General features: G+C 37.8%; 1 protein-coding gene across 1 annotated transcript in view; it reads right to left on the reverse strand.

Annotated features, from left to right (window-relative positions):
* The window catches only part of LOC124722271 (glutaryl-CoA dehydrogenase, mitochondrial-like), a 39,946-nt gene extending 17,613 nt beyond the window's left edge, over positions 1-22,333 (reverse strand). Inside the window, exons 1-3 of the mRNA XM_047247458.1 lie at positions 22,275-22,333; positions 20,394-20,613; positions 4,716-4,948 (exon numbers count right to left, since the gene is read on the reverse strand). Coding sequence (XP_047103414.1) covers positions 4,716-4,948; positions 20,394-20,613; positions 22,275-22,333 — 512 coding nt within the window. The remainder of the gene's footprint in view (positions 1-4,715; positions 4,949-20,393; positions 20,614-22,274) is intronic.
* Between the last annotated feature and the right edge of the window lie 978 nt (positions 22,334-23,311).

The raw sequence follows: 23,311 nt of genomic DNA on the forward strand, positions 1-23,311 counted from the left end.
TCCCCCCTGGGTTACTAGGTGAGCTCAATCTTGACAGAAGGATGTTCATAATATTAATATTATAGGCAATCAGTGTGTGAGGAAATTTCTTAAGCTTGGTCTTCAGTTTTTCCCAATACCCACCCGTCATCCGTTTAAATTTGTTGAAATACTCCAAGACAGTCACTGTGTGAAATGTACTAACTTATCTCATGTTTAAAACAATTTTATTTTAATAGTAAAAATTGCACAATTTAAATTGAGTTTGTTGTATATAAATCAATATCTTGTAGGAATGAGTCATTTTACATTCCATCACAAATTATTTTGTGAATATTGTTATGGCATCAAAATTTATAAGGTTTTTTTTTTTTTTCTAAAATATGCGGATCTGATTTGGTAATTCTTACCCATCACCTTTAACACATTAGAATTACATAAATTCTTCTATAGAACAGAAGGAGGTGTCAAGGAGAAACTTTCTCAGTTTGTTCTCAAATTCTGCTTTGCTGGCTGCCAGACATTTTATATGCCTCATTAAGTGATCAACAATTTTTGTTGCAGCATTACACCACCCTTTCTTTTGCTAAAGACAACCTTTATGGGGAGTAATGGATGTCATTTTTCTTTGTGGTATTGTAATTATGTACATCATAATGTACTGTAATGAACTGTAATGGATTATTTTCAACAAACTTCATGAGGTAATAAATATACTGTGAAGCAGAAGTGAGGACGCCCAACTCCTTAAACAAATGTCTACAAGGTGATCATGGGTAAGCTACCACACATTATTCTTGTTGATAAATAATTAAACTTTAAGTGTTTCATGATACAACACTGGAAAATTCTTACTCTTATCAGTAAGTACGACAAGCACACTTTTAGGATCCATTTTAGAAGTTCTGGGCATGTTATTCATCTGCAAATGTGTCACATGACACACGAAAGTCATGTTTTTTTTATCAGCAATCACATTAAAGGACATTTTGAAGTTTTCAACCTCAGATGATTTTCACGAGTATTCATTTTACAGGGTGATTATAATTAAAGTTAAACTTTCAAAACACTGTAGAAAGAACACCACTAGTCAGAATGATGTCAAATTGCAATGGAAAATTATTGGAGAAGGGGAAAAACGTATGGCAGATGAAAAATATAGCATGAAAATTGATCAACAGATGGTGCTTCATGTGACAGAATAGGTAAATGAAAACACCTGTCATGAGCACGACACATTGAAGTTGGTATAAACGCTCCAGGTACACAGCTTTTCCTCCTTTCGCATCTGCGATGTTCGCAAATGACTGTCTCAATGCAGAATCACGCTCTGCTTGTAAAGCTGTATTACAAGAACGATGACTGTGCACACATCATTCTGTGGAAGTACTGGACACTGTAGGGTTTTAAAAAAGGTGTTGGTCCAATGACTGCCGTGGGTCTGGAGAAAATTATTCATAAATTCGAAAAGACGTGTTCTTTTGGTGAGCAACCTGATAGACAGAGGAAACAAATTGATTTGACGTCAGTGGAAGCAGTGGCCACAGCAGTGCAGGAGGAGACAAGTGGTGGTGTGCAAACGTGTAGTGCATGGAGAATTGCCTGAACATTGGACACACCCATGAGCATTGTGCGTAAAATCCTACAAAACACTCTTCTTTGATACACATTCAAAATTACCCATGTGCACGAGTTGCTTCCTGTTGACCTGCCAGCAAGAGAGACCTTTGCTTGCATGGAAGTGGACAATGATTGGCCAGGGAAGATTTTGTGGAAAGATGAAGCCCACTTCCATCTGACAGGGTATGTCAATACACAGAGTTTTCTAATGTGGGCAAGAGAAAATCCACACGCAAATCAACCGGTTCCACTTCATCCTGAAAAGGTCACTGAGTGGTGTGGGTTTACGGCATCATTTATCATAGGGCCATATTTTTTCGAAGAGACAGGTGCTTCTGGTAAGTGCTATGAGTGTCTCTTGCGCAATCTAGTTATTCTAGCTCTCCAAAAGCCTGGATGTGTGGATGGGATCATTTTTATGCAAGATGGCACACCTCTGAACATTGCAAATCCAGTTAAGCAGCTGCTGAAATGCCATTTCAGAATTGCTAGGATTATCAGCCGCCATTTTCTTACAGCCTGGCCATCCTGATCACCTGATCATGACCGTATGACTTCTGGCTGTCCGGCAGCCTGAAAGATGATGTGTTCAGTGTTCCGACTGCAAACTTCGCTGCATTGAAGGCACGCACTGTGCAACACATTCTGAACGTGACTCCGGAAACACTTCCATCAGTTGTTTAACATTCTGTTCCTCAATTTCAACTTGTTGCAGAAAATGGTGGACAGCATACTGAACATTTTTTGGACCAGTCACACAGAAATTAATAATGTGATCTGATTTTGATTGATACTTTTTGTACGGTTTTTGGTCTCAGGACAATTAAAAACTGATGTAAGTGATGCTTTTTATGTGATTTTTGGCCTCAAGACAATTAAAAACCAATTTTTCCCATCCAATGTGATATGAACTTGCCGTGGTGGATGGGCTTACGTAACTAACAGTATCACACCTGTACACGCATGCAAACTGAGTAGTTAAGTTTGTTTAACGTCAAACGTACACCTTAGGCATTGTTGTACGATTCATTTGTCATTTGTAGTCGACCACTATTAAATTATAATGCTTACAGTGCCATCTATTGCTACATTTTGTAACTATTTATTTTCCGTCTGCCATATGTTTTCCCCCTTCTCCAATAACATTCCGTTACAATTTGACGTCATTCTGACTAGTGGTGTTACTTCTACAGTGGTTTGAAAGTTTAATTTTAATTATAATCATCCTATATTATATCTTGCATTATTGCCCAATTTTGGCCTTGCAGGCCATTTTCAAGCATTGTAGGTGTTGATGTGTTGTGCAGTTACCCTGTTATTAAACAGTGCATACAGCCGATCTGAAAGCCAGCACATGACGTGCAAGTATGGCTGTGGTACCCCATGTGAACCAAATACACAGTTACATCAATTAAATATCTAGGTGTAAAGTTGCAAAGCAATATCAAATGTAACAATCACATGACATCAGTTGCAGGGAAGGCAAGTGGTCAAATTTGTTTTATTGCAAGAAGTCTTTTTAGTATGGCTCATCTCTAAAGGAGGCCACATACAGAATACTTCTTGAATACCACTAGAGTCTTTGAGACTCTACCAGGTAGGATTAGAGTACATCGAAGCAATTCAGAGGCACGTTGTTAGATTTGGTATTGATAGGTTCAATCATTATATGAGTATTATGGAAATCCTCTGAGAACTTGAATAGGAGTCCCTGGAGGAAAGATGACATATTTTTAGTGAAACACTATTGAGAAAGTTTAGAAAACCAGCATTTGCAATTGTCTGCTGAAGAATTTTACGGCACCCAATGTACATCTTGTGTAAGGAATATGAAGTAAACATAAGGTAAATTTGGGTTCATACACAAGCAATTAGACAGTCCTTTCCCCCTCACTCCATTTGCGAGTGGAACAAGGAAGAGAATGACTCACTGCTGTGCAAGGTAACCTCTGCCAAGCACCATAAAGTGGCTTGTGGAGTATGTATGTAGATGTAGATGTCTACATCAATTTATGGAAGTAAAGGAAAACATAAATAACTTTGAGAGGATCTGAACTCTCCTCCATCAAATTTGTGTCCAGTTCCTGTAATTAGTACTCTTCCTTGGGAACTTTGCAATGTAATAATGAACCTCAGAATATACTGTAATTAAGTACATGATTTCACAGTACTCTAATCAAATGAGTCATTTAGTTTACAAAGGACTTACTCAGTGAAAAATATAGTAACATGCTAGCCATTTATATGATCGTCCTTTAATTAATATTAAGCTATCTTTAATCTCCATTTTTCAACATACATTGATTTATACTTAACTATATGTGCAATGTCACATACACTTTACAGTCTTGTACATTCAGAAATTTTTCAATTGTATACAAGCAAAATGGCACAGTGTAAGACACTCAACTCATTCGGTTCAAATCCCCACCTGTACATCCTGATTTAGGTTTTCCTTGATTTGTTTAAACAGTTTAAGGCAAATGCTGGGAACGTACCTTGGAAAGGTACTTTTAAAAGGGCACAGCTGATTTCCTCTCCAACCTATTTCTAATGACCTCATCATTGACAATGTTAAGCTCTAATATTCCATCCTTTTCCTATGGAGATGGAGATGTCAAGCAGACATGATTTCAGTTTGCGTTTGAAGTTAATTATATTGTATATTAGATTTTTCACATACTTGGATAAGGGGTGAATTATTTTTGGGACTGCATAACCCACTGCTTTCTGCATCACACTAAGCCTGAGTGAGTTTTGTTACCAGGAATTTCTGAGTTGAAAGTGAACATCTTCATTCCCAAATGAATTACATAGCATTTCTTGTGTAACTTTGAAAATTATGACATAAAAGTAGTTACAAGTCAATGTGTCTTTATAGAGGCAGTTAATACCACAGGACAGAATTCTAGGATGAAAAATGTTGTTTATCTTTAATATACCTTATATTTTACCCTTATTTAAAAAATTTATTTTCAGTAATGAACAAGTTTGGATTATCTAAGTTTTTTTCAACATATTTCAAATTAAGTTTTGATTTGATTGAATATGTTGTTTTCTCTTTGTGATTAAAATCAGCAATATTACAAATTCTTATTCCTCAAAAATTAGTACACTTACAAATTCTATCCTTCAGGCGACCCACATGAAGACATGCTTGAAGACCTATTGATATTTCTGTAAGCATATCTGCTAATTTCTTCTGAATGAGCTGGGTGGCTGCTAAAGGCCGTCCAAACTGGTGACGCTCTAGTGTATATCGATGTGCTTCTGCTAAGCAAAACTCTGCTGCACCCAGGGCTCCCCAACCAATACCATAACGAGCATTACTAAGACAGGTAAAAGGTCCCTGGGGAAAAAGGGCACAAAAAAGAACCTTAAGTTACAACAGATCCAACACTTACAATAAAAATGTGAAATATGGAAGAGTTTATTTTGAATATAAATAGAACACACAGAAAAATTTTATCATCTTCACTTCAAACATCAGGCCTTTTTTAGTTTTGCCTGTTACAGTATGCATCAATTCCTCAGTATTCTTTGAGTTCATTATATCCACATTGTGTAAACTGTATGAACCAAATGAGTATTGACTATATAATCCAATGTGCCTCAACTAAGAATAGATTTGCCATGTTTACCAAGATTCATCTACAAGATAACAAATCGTAGGGATGAGAGGTTTTTTTTTTTTTTTTTTCTTTTAGGCTTTGAAGAATAAATTGATCAGCCATCATAAATGAGTGTAATGAATACAACTTTAATCTACGTGACAATCTGATTGTTGATTTGGAAATTATGTAAATATCTGGAGATGTGTATTAAGGTCAGTGAGAACCTAGGGATGAGAGTTACTTTTTTCTTTTAGGCATTGAAGAATAAATCGGATCAGCCATCAGACATGAGTGTAATGGATACAACTTTAATCTATGCGACAATCTGATTGTTGATTTGGGAATTATGTACATATCTGGAGATGAGAATCTAGATTATTCCATGATTGAACTTAGAACATCCAAAGTGATTGTGTCAACAATTTGCTTACAGTACTTCATGAAATCGGTGCTCAGCTGCAGGATGATTTGCCTCATAATGGGGAAGAAGAAGATAATTTGAAAAAGAGTAGCAACATAATTGTACAAATTTTCTCACTTTAGATGAAAGAGTAGTGTCTCAAACTAATTTTATTTTCTTAAAATTAGTAGAAATGGTCATACATATTGTAAATCTTTAACTGGCAATACAATTATAGAAAATAATTAGTTTTATTTCCTACAGATGAAATTATGCTGTTTTGATATCAGCCTGTAAAAGCAGACATAAGTTTGTATCTTTCAAGTTTAAACCTGCCTATCTCCTACCACTTACTTTTCAAAATATTTTGGAAGACTATTTACGATCAGATTTATTGACATGTTGCAATTCCTTTCTGACACCTTCCCAATTTGGTTTCCATATAAGATACTTCACAGAGGATGCTATAATCATTTACAGGAATAAAATACTTTGTTAACAGTATCCTCTGAGAATCTTTTTGAATTTTTAGACCTCTTCCAGGTTAGACTTACAAAATTAATACAGCATGGGAAATCAGATAGTATAGACTCTTTCAGTGTTTTACCCTCAACCTATTCTTATCTTGATTTTTCATTAATGGCTTTCCAATGATGGTAAATAATCAGGCAGCAATGGTTGCCAATAAAATAGCTGTACAGATCAAGTATTACTACTACACAACACAAGCCACAAAAATGTCAAATTTGTTAATACTATTTTATAATAGTGAATGACACTGTAAGTCATTGAAATGAGATAAATGTGCTGGAAATTCAGAACATACAACATGTAAGGTTCCTATGTAGCCAAACAGACAATTAAATTAGTAGCTTATTGATAACTAACTGAAGCAACAAAGTTTGCTCCAAAAATTATTTTCTGACAGTATGACAGACAAGTGATTCTGTTATATTCTTTGTGTATTTCTATCATCTGCACTAATGAAAAGAATTTACATTTCATAGGCTATAGTTAAACAGAAGAGGGAAGTTCCACAATTGTAATAGGCTTGTCTCTCTCATACACATGGCAAACATGAAAAAGCCAACACACATTACAAAAAGATGGGTAGAAAAGGACTTGCCAAAGGTGGATGTACCAGAATTAAATAATGCTAAATATACAATTATGTACCAGTTTCTGAGAAGACATAAGAAAGGAAAAGAAATACACCTGATTGGCTGACTTTGAAGTAAAGATGCTGTAAATACAATAAATAGCTACAAACCCACAAATGAATCCATTTCAAAAATTTACAATCACAATGTACTATCTTTGCATGACAAGACTATGAAATACACAGCTCTTTTTTTCTTTTTATTTACACATCAAGTTCCGTAGGACAAAATTGAGTAGCAAATCTCCAAGGTCATGCAACATGTCAGAACATGAAATTACAACATACAAGCAATAACAGATAAAATAAAATGTATATGAACTCAAAAAAAGACAAGCCATAAGTTTGAGTAAGCACAATCAACAATATAACATAGGAATGAGCTTAATTTTTCAAGGAACTCCTCGACAGAATAGAAGGAGTAACACATGAGGACTCTCTGCAGTTTCAATTTCAAAGTGCATAGATGACTGCTAAGATTTTTGAACTCCTGTGGTAGCTCATTGAAAATGGTTGCAGCAGTATACTGCACACCTTTCTGCACAAGGGTTAAGGAAGTGCAATCCAAATGCAGATTGGACTTCTGTCTAGTATTAACTGAGTGAAAGCTGCTAACTCTTGGGGATAAGCTGATATTGTTAATAAGAAATGACAGTAAAAAATAAATATACTGAGTGGCCAATGTCAATACCCAGACTAGTGAACAGGGGTCAACAAGAGGTTTGCGAACTTATTGCCCACACTGTGCATTTCTGAAGCACAGATATCTTTTGAGAATGATAAGAGTTACCCCAAAATATAATACCATATGACATAAGACTTATGTCATAAGTGAATGAAAATAAGCAAAGTAGACTAACTTTCATGTTGAACGATCACTTACTTCAGATACCATTCGAACAGTAAAAATGGCATCATTAAGTCTTTGGACAAAATCCTGAATGTGGGCTTTCCATGACAGTTTACTATCTATCTGAACACCTAGAAATTTGAACTGTTCAGTTTCATTAATCATACGCCCATTCTGTGAAATTAAAACGTCAGGTTTTTTTGAATTGTGTGTTAGAAACTACAAATGATGCGTCTTACTGTGATTTAGAATTAGTTTATTTTCTACAAGCCATGAACTTATGTCATGAACTGCACTATTTGAAACTGAGCCAATGTTGCACATAACATCCTTTACTACCAAGCTAGTGTCATCAGCAAACAGAAATATTTTAGAGTTACCTGACATACTAGAGGGCATTGCATTTATATAAATAAGGAATAGGAGTGGCCCCAACACTGATCCCTGTGGCACCTCCCATTTGACCGTACCCCACTCAGACTACACATCACCACTATTCTCAACACTGTGAATAATGACCTTCTGCTGTCTGTTGCTAAAGTAAGAAGTGAACCAATTGTGAGCTATTACCCACATTCCATAATGGTCCAATTTCTGCAGCAACATTTTGTGACCAACACAGTCAAACACCTTGGTTAAATCAAAAATATGCCTAGTACTTGAAACCTTTTGTTTAACACATCAAGTACCTCACAGAGAAAAGAGAATATAGCATTTTGAGTTGTTAAATGACTTCTAAAGCCGAACTGTACATTTGATATCAAAATGTGTGATATAAAATTATCAATTATCCTTACATACAGAGCATTTTCAATGACTTTAGCAAACATTGATGGCATAGAAATAGGTCGAAAATTGTCTACATTATCCCTTTCTTCCTTTTTATAAAGCGACTTTCCTACTGAGTACTTTAATCATTCAGGAAACTGACCATTCCTAAACGAAAAATTAGAAATATGGCTAAATACAGGGCTAACATGTGCACCAAAGTACTTTAATATTCTGCTAGGCACTCCATCATATCCATGAGAGTCCGTAGTCTTCAGTGATTTAATTATTCACTCAATCTCCCCCTTGTCTGTATCACTGAGAAATACTCCAGACATCAATCTCGGAAAGGCATTTGCTAAGATTGTTATATGATTTCCTGTAGAAACTAAATTTTTATTTAATTCATCAGCAATGCTCAGAAAATGATTGTTAAATACTGTACATATATCTGATATACAAGTAACAGAAACTGACTTTATATTGCCAACCTTGTGCTGCTGACCGGACACTTACTTCACAACTGACCATATGGTTTTAATTTTATCCTGTGAATGAGCTATTGTATTTGCATGCCATGTACTCTTTGTCTTCCTAATAACATTTTTAAGCACCTTGAAGTACTGTTTGCGATGCACTACTGTAGCTTGATTGTGACCACTTCTAATGTTTTGATATAATTCCCGCTTTGTTCTACATAATATATATCCTTACCCCACTAGTTAGCCACCCAGGCTGGCGTTTACTTCTAGTACCCTATTTAGCACCCCCCCCCCCCCCCCCCATGAACCATGGACCTCCCAAGTGGGGAGGCTTGCGTGCCTCAGCGATACAGACAACGGAGGGGTATCTGTCGAGAGGCCAGACAAATCTGTGGTTCCTGAAGAGGGGCAGCAGCCTTGTCAGTAGTTGCAGGGGCAACAGTCTGGATGATTGACTGATCTGGCCTTGTAACACTAACCAAAATGGCCTTGCTGTTCTGGTACTGTGAACGGCTGAAAGCAAGGAGAAATTACAGCCGTAATTTTTCCCAAGGGTATGCAGCTTTACTGTGTGATTAAATGATGAAGGCGTCCTCTTGGGTAAAATATTCCGAAGGTAAAATAGTCCCCCATTCGGATCTCCGGGCAGGGACTACTGAAGAGGACGTCATTATCAGGAGAATGAATACTGGCATTCTATGGATCGGAGTGTGGAATGGCAGATCCCTTAATCGGGCAGGTAGGTTAGAAAATTTAAAAAGGGAAATTGATAGGTTAAAGTTAGATATAGTGGCAATTAGTGAAGTTCGGTGGCAGGAGGAACAAGACTTTCTGTCAGGTGAATACAGGGTTATAAATACAAAATCAAATAGGAGTAATGCAGGAGTAGGTTTAATAGTGAGTAAAAAAATAGGAGTTCGGATAAGCTGCTACAGACAACATAGTGAACGCATTATTGTGGCCAAGATAGACACAAAGCCCATGCCTACGACAGTACTACAAGTCTATATGCCAACTAGCTCTGCAGATGACGAAGAAATTGAAGAACTGTATGATGAGATAAAAGAAATTATTCAGATAATAAAGGGAGATGAAAATTTAATAGTCATGGGTGACGAATTCGATAGTAGGAAAAGGAAGAGAAGGAAACGTAGTAGGTGAATATGGATTGGGGGTAAGAAATGAACGTGGAAGCCGCCTGGTAGAATTTTGCACAGAGCACAACTTAACCATAGCTAACACTTGGTTCAAGATCCATAAAAGAAGGTTGTATACATGTAAGCAGCCTGGAGATACTGATAGGTTTCAGATAGATTATATAATGGTAAGACAGAGATTTAGGAACCAGGTTTTAAATTTTAAGACATTTCCAGGGGCAGATGTGGACTCTGACCACAATCTATTGGTTATGAACTGTAGATTAAAACTGAAAGAACCAGAGGTTGTACAGAGTTTCAGGGAGAGCATAAGGGAACAACTGACAGGAATGGGGGAAAGAAATACAGTAGAAGAAGAATGGGTGGCTTTGAGGAATGAAATAGTGAAGGTAGCAGAGGATCAAGTAGGTAAAAAGATGAGGGCTAGCAGAAATCCTTGGGTAACAGAGGAGACACTGAATTTAATTGATGAAAGCAGAAAATACAAAAATGCAGTGAGTGAAGCAGGCAAAAAGGTATACAAACGTCTCAAAAATGAGATCGACAGGAAGTGCAAAATGGCTAAGCACGGATGGCTAGAGGACAAATGTAAGGATGTAGAGGCTTATCTCATGAGAGATAAGATAGATACTGCCTACAAGAAAATTAAAGAGACCTTTGGAGAAAAGAGAACCACTTGCATGAATATCAAGAGCTCAGATGGAAACCCAGTTCTAAGCAAAGAAGGGAAAGCAGAAAGGTGGAAGGAATATTTAGAGGGTCTATACAGGGGCGATGTTCTTGAGGACAGTTTTATGGAAGTGGAAGAGGAGGTAGATGAAGATGAAATGGGAGATATGATACTGCGTGAAGTGTTTGACAGAGCACTGAAAGACCTGAGTCGAAACAAGGCCCCGGGAGTCGACAACATTCCATTAGAACTACTGACAGCCTTGGGAGAGCCAGCCCTGACAAAATTCTACCATCTGGTGAGCAAGTTGTATGAGACAGGCGAAATACCCTCAGACTTAAAGAAGAATATAATAATTCCAATCCCAAAGAAAGCAGGTGTTGACAGATGTGAAAATTACTGAACTATCAGTTTAATAAGTCACAGCTGCAAAATACTAACGCGAATTCTTTACAGACGAATGGAAAAACTGATAGAAGCTGACCTCGGTGAAGATAAGTTTGGATTCCGTAGAAATGTTGGAACACGTGAGGATATACTGACCCTACGACTTATCTTAGAAGAAAGATTAAGGAAAGGCAAACCTATGTTTCTAGCATTTGTAGACTCAGAGAAAGCTTTAGACAATGTTGATTGGAATACTCTCTTTCAAATTCTGAAGGTGTCAGGGGTAAAATACAGGGAGCGAAAGGCTATTTACAATTTGTACGGAAAGCAGATGGCAGTTATAAGAGTCGAGGGGTATGAAAGGGAAGCAGTGGTTGGGAAGGGAGTGAGACAGGGTTGTAGCTTATCCCCGATGTCATTCAATCTGTATATTGAGCAAGCAATAAAGGAAACAAAAGAAATGTTCGGAGTAGGTATTAAAATCCATGGAGAAGAAATAAAAACTTTGAGGTTTGCCGATGACATTGTAATTCTGTCAGAGACAGCAAAGGACTTGTAAGAGCAGTTGAACGGAATGGACAGTGTCTTGAAAGGAGGGTATAAGATGAAGATCAACAAAAGCAAAACGAGGATAATGGAATGTGGTGGAATTAAGTTGGGTGATGTTGAGGGAATTAGATAAGGAAATGAGACACCTAAAGTAGTAAAGGAGTTTTGCTATTTGGGGAGCAAAATAACTGATGATGGTCGAAGTAGAGAGGATATAAAATGTAGAATGGCGATGGCAAGGAAATCGTTTCTGAAGAAGAAAGATTTGTTAACATCGAGTATAGATATAAATGTCAGGATGTCATTTCTGAAAGCATTTCTATGGAGTGTAGCCATGTATGGAAGTGAAACGTGGACGATAAATAGTTTAGACAAGAAGAGAATAGAAGCTTTCGAAATGTGGTGCTACAGAAGAATGCTGAAGATTAGATGGGTAGATCACATAACTAATGAGGAGGTATTGAATAGAATTGGGGAGAAGAGGTACTTGTGGCACAACTTGACTAGAAGAAGGGATCGGTTGGTAGGACATGTTCTGAGACATCGAGGGATAACCAATTTAGTATTGGAGGGCAGCGTGGAGGGTAAAAATCGTAGAGGGAGACCAAGAGATGAATACACTAAGCAGATTCAGAAGGATGTAGGCTGCAGTAGGTACTGGAAGGTGAAGAAGCTTGCACAGGATAGAGTAGCATGGAGAGCTGCATCAAACCAGTCTCAGGACTGAAGACCACAACAACCCTATTTAGGACATTCTAATGGAAAGCAGCTCTCAAAGAGCATCAGAAATGTGTTAAGGAAAGCATTATATTTGTCATCTATGTTACCAGCACTATAAACATCCTGCCACTCTTGTTCCTCGACAAGGTTTAAAAAATTCTCAATTGCTTTTGGATTAAATGGTTCAAATGGCTCTGAGCACTATGGGACTTAACTTCAGAGGCCATCAGTCCCCTAGAACGTAGAACTACTCAATCCTAACTAACCTAAGGACAACACACACATCCATCCCCGAGGCAGGATTCGAACCTGTGGCCGTAGCGGTCGCACGGTTCCAGACTGTAGTGCCTAGAACCGCTCGGCCACTCCGGCTGGCTTTTGGATTAACTTTCCTGCATAGTTTGTAATTATATGTGACATTTGTTTGAGTACAAAATCCTTTTAGTGTTAAAATTGGTGCATCATGGTCTGAAAGGGCATTGACCCTTTTACTAACAGAATGCCCATCTAGTAATGAAGAATGAATAAAAATGTTGTTTATGGCTGTGCTACTGTTCCCCTGCACCCTAGTTGGAAAAACACAGTCTGTATCAGATCATATGAATTTAGGAGATCTACCAACATCATTTTTCTTGCACTATCATGTACAAAATTTATACTGAAGTCACCACACACAACTAATTTCTCGTACTTCCTATAAAGTGAACAAGAACCCCCTCTAGCTTGGGCAGAAATGCTCTGAAGTCAAAATTAGGGGACCTATAAACAAAAACAATTAAAAGTTTAGTTTCACTAAATTCAACTGCAACTGCACAACATTCAAATATCTGTTCAGTGCAGTGCCACGATACATACCTCTATGGACTCAAAAGGAATACTGTTTTTTACATACATGGCCATTCTCCCACCCCACAATGAAATCCTTGAAAAACAGCCAGCTAACCTGTATCCTGGTAAAGGAAGCCTCTGAATCGTCAAGTTATTTAAGTGGTGCTCCGATATACGAATAATTTCATAGTCAACATCTATAAGCAGTTCACTAACTTTATCTCTAATAGCTTTAATATTCTGATGAAATATGCTAACTCCTTCTCTACTTGGAAACATGACATCCTCTGAAGGTGAGCCCTTAGAGGGACTTCCTTTAAGCAGGTATATCCATCAGCTGACTTCATTCAAAAACGGTGCAGCTCTAACACCAACTACTACAGGAATTTTTCCAAGAGTGTCCTACCACCACCCACTACACGTCACCTATAAGCTTTGCCAGTATCCCCTTCCCAAACCTGTTGAAGTGCAGGCCATGCCTAGTGAAACCCGATCTACTGATAAACTCAACTGGCACCACTGCAATGTGACCCATGCCCTCTGCCATCAGTGCCCTCTCCAGCCCAGTGTTAACGTGCTTAACAGCTGCATTAAGATGAGGCTGATCATGATGCTGAAACAGTTGCATGAAATGCAGATTGATGCCATCAGTTTGAGTAGCTATCTTTATCAGGTCACCACCTGCATCACATTCCCTGTCCCTATCAAGGCTATTCCCTGCACCAGGTCTAATTTGGTGCGTAGCTTTGTGTATGTAATTAATTTCATAATTTATTTTGACCATTCCTAGTTAATATCTTTTGTTATGGAGTGAAATCAGTAATTGTTTCAGAACTTAAATTCTATTGTTTACTTATAAACAAAAATAAAATCTGTAATAATTATAAACATTTGGAAGAAGAACTACTAGAATCCTTTAAGTATTTACTTGGCTCTATTCGAAAACATGTTAGCAAAGCCAGCCCTTATTTAATTCCAAAATAATTACCAGATTGGTCAAAAGCATTGTTTGCATAACTAGATCTGCTAATTTCATTATTTGAACAAATAATTTGGCCTAATCTTTGTGGTAGAGAGAACTGTTAAAAAGGAGGAATTTTTCGATCTATTCATATAATTGAATGAGTTATGTTTTAATTGTAATTTCTGTAACTTAAAACATCAAAAAAGTGTAGTCTCAGTGCCTATTTACTGTGAGGATTTATAAAGGCCCTATTTTTGGTCTTGAGACAGTCCGTCCACGGCCAATTTTCAGAGGGAAATTATGTACTGCTTCAAGTAACAACAATGCATCAAATTTAACAGTGGAATTAGTGTAACACAAATAGGCCATGTGTTAAGGCAATGACAATGTCTGTTCAAGTTATTTGAGAAATAGTGTCACACATACCTTATTCTTCTGCAAGAACTGTGTGGTTAGGTTTATGTAATGTTGGGGGTTGTGGACAGTGACAGTAAAGAACTGTGAAACACAACTGTGCAACTGTTAGCTACATTAATTACAGTAGTCAGTGTTGAACCGTTCGCAGTACCAGCACAGCGAGGCTGTTTTGGTTAGTGTTACAAGGCCAGATCAGGCTGCTGCCTTTCTTCAGGAACCATACATTTGTCTGGCCTCTCAACAGATACCCCTCCGTTGTGGTTGCACCTACGGTACGGCTATCTGTATCGCTGAGGCACGCAAGCCTCCCCACCAACGGCAAGGACTATGGTTCAAAGGGGGAGGTGGTTGGTTATACAATTGATATAAATGGGTTCCTGTACATCATTCAGGTTCTTAAGGGCAATTGTAGCCTCAAAATGAATGGAAATCATGTTTATGACATGTTTTAACAACATTGTGTGTAAAGTTACTCCATTCAAAGAGTACATGCATATTCAAATGCAGAGATATGTAAACAGGCAGAATACGGCGCTGCAGTCGGCAATGCCTATATAAGACAACAAGTGTCTGGTGCAGTTGTTAGATCGGTTACTGCTGCTACAATAGCAGGTTATCAATATTTAAGTGAGTTTGCACGTGGTGTTATAGTCGGTGCACAAGGGATGGGACATAGCATCTCCGAGGTAGCGATGAAGTGGGGATTTTCCCATATGACCATTTCACGAGTGTACGGTGAATATCAGGAATCCAGTAAAACTTCAAATCTCTGACATCGCAGCAGCTGGAAAAAGACCTGCAAGAATGGGACCAACGACAACTGAAGAGAATAGTGCAGCGTGACAGAAGTGCAACCCTTCCACAAATTGCTGCAGATTTCAATGCTGGGCCATCAATAAGTGTTAGTGTGTGAACCATTCAATGAAACATCATCAACATAGTCTTTTGGAGCCAAAGGCCCACTCGTGTACCCTTAATGACTGCACGACATGAAGCTTTACACCTCACCTGTGATCATCAACACCGACATTGGACTGTTGATGACTGGAAACAAGCAGATGGATGTGTAAGGGTATGGAGACAACCTCATTAATTCATGGACCCTTCATGTCAGCTGAGGACTGTTCAAGCTGGTGGAGGTTCTGTAATAGTGTGGCGCGTGTGCAGTTGGGAGTACTATGGGGCCCTTGATATGTCTAGAGATGACTGTGATAGGTGACACATACATAAGCATCCTGTCTGATCACCTGTATCCATTATTCATGTCCACTGTGCATTCCAACAGATTTGGGCAATTCCAGCAGGTCAATTCGACACCCCATACATCCAGAATTGCTATAGAGTGGCTCCAGGAACATTCTTTTGACTTTAAACACTTCCACTGGCCATCAAACTCCCCAGACATGAACATTATTGAGCATATCTGGGATGCCTTGCAACGTGCTGTGCAGAAGAGATTCCACCCTCTCATACTCTTATGGATTTATGGACAGCCCTGAAGCATTCATGGTGTCAGTTCCCTCCAGCACTACTTCTGACATTAGTCGAGTTCATGCCACATCATGTTGTGGCACTTCTGCATGCTTGCGGAGGCCCTACACAATATTAGGCAGGTGTACCAGTTTTTTGGCTCTTCAGTGTACTTTGCAAGATATTTGGCAGTATTGCCTTATAATGGATAACTTTACACATGTCTGGAAATTTTAAATGAAAAGAAAACAGAAATCTGAAGTGGCATGACACTTTTCATAGCTTTATTGACTTGTTGGAACCTATTACAAGGATAAATGCAATATGGCAAGTCATTTAAATTTTAAGTTTTTATTATGTAAATTGAAAATAATGTTTCTGCTGTGTCTGGAGCAGGAGTTTCTCACCTTCACTTTTATAGTATTTCTATAGCAGGATGAGGCACTACTAACCTTGATTTCACTTCAATAATGACTGGATACATACATAAAAGATTGCAGGTGTTCTTTGAACTACAAAGATCATCTTTGTAATACCACAGGTTCATCAAGTAGCCCCTAGTTATTGATTTTGGAGATATCTCCAACATCAGGCCATACAAATGTCTATGTTGAGTCACCTGTCATCTTCACGAACTTAACTTGAATCTCATCATAAGATAGCACTAGTCCAATAATTTCCTCAGTATCCTTATTTTCTGCTTTTGTTTGCAGTCGTCGTAAAGTTACCCCCACCCAAGCAAAAGTCACACACCTTTGCTTGTTTTCAGCTTGCTAGTAAAATGTCTCCACTAAAAAAGTGTTTCACCTACTGTTCCACATAACTATGACATGGCAATGACAGTTTCTAAGCAATGTAAAAATACGTAAAGATACTCACATCCAATTAACTGCATTTATCATCCTGCATCATGATGTATGAACAACACTGTCATGATTTTTCAATCCAGTAAAGTTCACTATGTCTTATCTAAGCAGCCATTTTACTCAGAATTTCCAAAACAGGCCATGGGCGGCACCCCACAGAACTTAATGGGAAGTGTGTAAAGTAACCCAGGTTGCATAATTTAACCCAGTTTATGGTACATCAAATTCAGTCGTTATCTTAAAACCATTGCAGAGTATACCCTTGCACGTTTCATCCTCTCAGAAACTAAACTCTGCTTATATTCTGCTAAAACACAAAAATAGTTTTATACATAATCACTATTATGAATTTGAATATTTTATTTCCATGCATTCAAAAGACAGCAGTAGATTTTAAGCAACTTTCTTCTTCTCTGAATTTCTAATTCCTCTGAAGCACACATAAATTTGATAATTACTGAAGATTTTTGTACCCAAATGTACAAAAAACTTTGGACAAAAACAGAAGGCATTCAGCCTGATCCATCTATTTGCCATGCTTTCTGTCAAACTACAGCAAGCTGTAGTCTCAAAATAAAATGGCACAAAACCTACAGCACTGCTCCCTGTCTAGCACTGCTGCAATTGCATTCTCACAATGAGTGCCTTTTGGATATTAGCGAGATCATGAAAACCAATCCTCTGCAACAGTTAACATGTTCATCTGATGATTAGATTATAGTGTATGTTTTAGAGTTCAGTTGTTACATCATATTTCAAAAGAAAATATAAAACTGACAAGAATATTTAGAACATATAGAGTGAATATCGAACACACACAGAGACTGGCAATAGCAAGAAAAACTTTCCTGAAAAGCAAGATGATGTTAACAACAAATACAAATTTAAGTGTTAGGGAGCCTTTTATGAATGTATTCATTTGGAGTGTGGTGTCATGTAGAAGTGAAATGAAGAAAATAAATGGTAAAGAGAATATAAGCTTATTTGGTGCTACAGAAAAATCCTGAAGATTAAATGTATAGATTGGATAAGTAACAAGGAGGTACTGAATGGAATTAGACATCAAAGAGCTTAACATCAAAACTTGCCTAACAGAAGAAAGAGATTGATTAGACACATCCTGAGGCATCAAAGAATAGTTTAATTTGGCCTAGAGGAACGTGTCAGGGGTAAAAATTGCAGGAGGAAATCAATGTTAAATACAGTAGGTAGGTTTAAATTGATGTAGGGTGCAGTAGTTATGCAGGTAGTAAAAAGTTTATACAGGAAAACAAGTCAGTCTTCAGACTGATGAATTCAACAATTACAATAAGCACTCTGTATTACTCGGCAAGGTGAATCAGTTACCTGGCTGTAATGGGAACTACTTGGCGATGTGACTTGTTACAGTAACGTTCCAGTCCATCTGAGAGTGTGAGCACAAAAAGGGACTGCAGAAAATACCTTTGTGGAAAGCCATGACTACTTGCTATTAACATCGTTAATATTACAGGCAATGAAAACGAGGAAAGTGTGATAGTGCTGACACAGAAGGTGATAAAAGATGCATTCAGTTAGGGAATGGTGTGCAAATTACAGAAGGAGGGATATGATGCCAAGTGGAGTAGGACATCAAGTATGTGCCCCAAAACAGAATTAGAGAAATGCATACAATAAATATTTCATTGGTGATCTAAATAAATTGCTGCAATATTATGGCCATGGAAGGAAATACAATCTTTGCAGAAATTTCACAGCTGTTGTTTCACTGAATTAGCCTTCCCTACTAGAAAAGAAGCTCTAAGAAAAACTGTTCCATCTATGGGATTTGATTTTAGAAGTTGCTAGAATGAATGAGTCATGAACATACTGGCAAAAAAGCCTATGATATCAGACTTTTAAAAAAAATTTATAAAATGAAGCATTAGCATAAAGTGACCAATGGTTTACTTAGATGAGCCATGGATCCATACATACTACACTGTGAAAAATATTGCAAAGTGGCAATGTGTGAACAGTGTCATCGGACAACAGTGCCAGAGAGCGTTTCATTGTTGTGACTGCAGAGTTTTATTTTTTGTTCACATTTCCTCTGTGACTACAACAGGAAAACTTCAGACTATCATGTAGAAATGGCAAAAAAACTACAAATCTGTAGAGACAAAGAAAACCAAACTTTCACATTAATTATGGAGCAACAAACACTTTCTCTTTATTCAATTGGTAAACTCTTGCAAAAAATGTCCCTTCTTACTGCTGTCATGCCATCTAGACCTAAATCCTACAGAACTATTATGAAATCTTGCAAAGATAATCATGATACATCACACATCTTACTCTCTAACCTGAAAAACTTAACAGCTCATGCTTCTGCTGCTAATAAATAAATGTTGTTTGTCATCTAGCTTGGTGCATACCTTTTGATGTAACACTACCTTGGTGATTTATGCATCAATTTTTCTGGTTATAGTTGGCATTACAAGGCTAAGTGGGTTTCCTTCCAAACCTTTCCACCTACGAAAAATTTGAGATGGTCACTGGGAATCAAACACAGGACCTTGGCATTACTAGCCACAAATGCTAACCACTAGACCACAATGTCACTTTGCTTATGGGGCTGTGACATTATCTTTTACTGCTGTGTCCTTAGAAGACTTGAAATTATACGTATCATGCCAAAAAAGTGTGTGATGATGAGTGGAGGAGACACACTTTGATGGCCAAGGAACTGAAAATATAAATAAAATCACTCAGCACAGATTCAAACAAAAAGTCAGCATTGTCATCCTTCAGTGAAACAGCAGCAAAGAATCAACAGATACACACGTAGAAAATAGCGATGTCACAGGGGAAGATAGTTTTCCAGATATTGCCCTTCTTACTGCTGCCCACTGTGAGCAGCCAAGGTGAGATATACTATGTGTCCCAATTCCGGTCTTATTCTAAATGGGTACTTCATTTAGATGTGAGTATAGACATTTAGCGTGTGACACCACTCCTCTTGTAACAGTACTGGAAGGTACACCATTACTACCTCCCCTCCTTGCTTATAGGGCATGAACACAGGGGCACCAGCACCCTGGCCAGATAATTGGATTGCTTTGCTGGGTAAAACTTCAGCTAAGGGAATTAAAATACACTCATCTATGGAATCTAAAGGAAGTTCTAGACATTACAGGCATAATAAAGAAGAAAATTGTAGAAAATAAAGTAACTTTTGAATCTGTTGCCTAAAGATGCTTCTACTAGAATAAAGAAATTTTTCTTGCTGTTCTGAGTTAATGCATACACAAAACATGACACTTTGCCATCACTTGTTCCTACTAACACACAATTCTCATTTAACAAAGAATTAAATACTGCTCTTGGTTGGTGTCGCAACGTAGTTGTCAGTCTCACACATTGCAATTCTTGACTGAATTACTCTGCCCATATTCAGTATGTTCTGGTGTAAGATTAGGGATCATGGTAGTGAGTTATGGTGACACATGACAAAAACAAAATTCAAGCTTACTTTGAAACTGGTCACACCAGGAAGAACGTTTTCCTCTGGAACTTCAACTTCATCTAAGAAAATCATTCCTGTAGCAGATGCCTGAAGTGAGAATTTGCCTTCTATTTTGGGTGTTGCCAATCCTTTAGCTCCATTCCTTTCCACAATGAATCCTCGTAACTTGCCGTCTTCACATTTTGCCCAAATAATTAAAATATCTGCAACTGGGGCATTGCTTATCCTGAACAGACAATAAGTTACATAAACATAGATGCAGTATTACAAGTACACTTTTCAAATCAAAAGAAATCAACACAATGGAAACTCATCATAGATAGTATTAAGGAACAAGCATATGACAATATGATGTGTCTGAAATACCCAAATATAGCTACAGGTATGTACTATTATGCATGCCCACTCGGTTAGCTGTGCGGTCTAACGCACTGCTTTCCAGGTAGGAGGCATGCCGGTCCCCGGCACAAATCCATGCAATGGATTAGTGTCGAGGTCCGGTGTGCCAGCAAGTCTGTGGATGGTTTTTAAGACGGTTTTCCATCTGCCTTGGCAAATGTGGGCTGGTTCCACTTATTCTGCCTCAGTTACACTATGTCAGCGATTGCTTCACAAACACTTTCTCCACGTACGCATACACCATCATTATTCTACCATGCAAACATTGGGGTTACACTCGTCTGGTGTGATATGTTCCTGGGGGAGGGGAGGTGTCCACTGGGGGCTGAACCGCACAATAACCCTTGGTTCGGTGTGGGGCGGCGGTGGGGTGAGTGGACTGCTGTAACCTGTTGTGGGATTGTGTACCACTGTGGGCTATGGCAGGGACGAAGCCTCTCCATCATTTCTAGGTCCTCAGTTCCATACAATACAATATTATTATGCATGATTATTAACATAGAAAAGCACCAGTGTAGGATTTTTATAACATAAGAAATTATATTATTATTATTATTATTATTATTAACCTTTATTTGTCTATGATACCTTTACAGCCTTGAACATTGTAATTACTGCACACTTACAATGATGATATCACGTCGTACATATAAGGAATACATAAGCTAAAATAGAAGCACATTAGATGCCATTATATAAACATTCAATGCCACTAATACACTGCAACATTCAAAAGTAATACTACTGATAATGGAGTTCAGAAATGTCTGAGTGGATATAAAAGTCTTTTAATTAACAGCTGTTTCAACTTGCTCTTAAAGAAATTTCCACAGAGCTGCTTTACATTATTTGGCAACCTATTATAAAATGCAAGTGGACTTTCATTTGTAGCACTTTTGTTACTCAGTATCATAATAACAACACCTTATGAGACCTTAGTTTCTCCCAGTGTATAGAATGTCGTCACCCAGCTGCATTCCCCTAAGTTATTTGAATACACCTTGTTCATGTATTGCATTAATAAAATCTCTATTCATTATGCTTATTGCATCATTCTCTTTTACAAATATAATTGTCATAAGCATATACCTTTATTGTATAGTCAATGAATTATACTTAATATAGTCCCAACATGACTAGTGTTTGCTTACAGTAGTAATAACCATAACTAGTATCTTCTGAAGCCTGAGTATTTTATCCATGTAGACTGTGGGTGCTCTACCCCAAATTTCAGTCTCGTGTTGTAAATGAGAAGGGATTAATCCATAGAGCATTTGTTTAATAATAGGAGGATTTATATATTTTTTCAGGTGTTTTAGTAACCAAATATTTCAGCTAGTCTCTTTACAGATGTAGCTGACAGACTCTTTTCATGTAAGACACTCATCAATAACAATGTCTAAAAATTTATGTTTATTGGATGTTTCAACTGTAGACAGTGATTCAGTATTTATATACACTTGAGACTGGTTGCAATTGAGGACCAACTTTATCACAACAGTCTTGGCCTTATTCGGTATAAGTTTATTCATGATCAGATGTTCCATGATTAGTTCAAAGTTGTCTTTATTGTTTTGGAATGCTATCTGCTCCTTGCGGCTGAGGATAATAAATGCTGTATCAGCAGCATAGTTCACTAGCTTTAAGTTTTATGATCTAAGAATACTTCCCTAGGAACTCCAAAGTTGAGAGTCTTGTATACTGATTTTACTGTGGGGCATTCTTACTTCCATTCTTATAATATAGTTTAGCATACTGTCTCCCATCTCAGAGGTAACCTATGAATTTTAGTGATACTGCTATTATACCGCTAATTTGGATAAAAGTACTGTATGATTTATAGAACCAAATGCCTTATGCAAATCTAGAATTAATACTTGCAACACTTAATACAGTGAAAAACCATACTTCAACATAATTGTTTCTCTTGTATCTGCACAGGCACGACAATGTTGCAAAACATAGCCATCAGCACAAATGTCACTAATCTAGCCAACTGTGGGCACTCAACCCGGGTGCCTGGAAGCTGGACCGCAGAAGAGGATAAACGCAATGTGCAAGTTGATCTATGGGGGAACAGGGAGTCCAAACACCATGTAGAGACACAAGGAGAAAAGCACAAAATGCAACCAGCATGAATTACCAAACAAATAACATGTGGAAACAAGAGCATGCTGCAATGTGGAAGTCAGGTCAGTGTTAGTCGATCACTCCATAGGAACTCACTGGCCCAACCTATCGTCCCTGGCAAGTAAACACCTGAGTCAGCAGTTCTGCCCATTTGACACTCCACACATGACGTCCATGATAGCTTCTGCACTACTCTACCACAGAACCCACTGCAGTTCATCTGTGTCCATACATTTGTCTCCTGGTGGGGATACCAAAATTTCAATTGAGCAACACATTATTGGCTAGTTCTACAGCCCTGAAAGTTCTCCTTGGTACCCAAGCCACAAAACATAATATCTTTATTTATGCCAATGCAATGTTCTTCTACATGCACATTGATACAGGTATTTCAA

Source organism: Schistocerca piceifrons, chromosome X (assembly GCF_021461385.2).
Source record: "Schistocerca piceifrons isolate TAMUIC-IGC-003096 chromosome X, iqSchPice1.1, whole genome shotgun sequence".
Taxonomy (NCBI): domain Eukaryota; kingdom Metazoa; phylum Arthropoda; class Insecta; order Orthoptera; family Acrididae; genus Schistocerca; species Schistocerca piceifrons.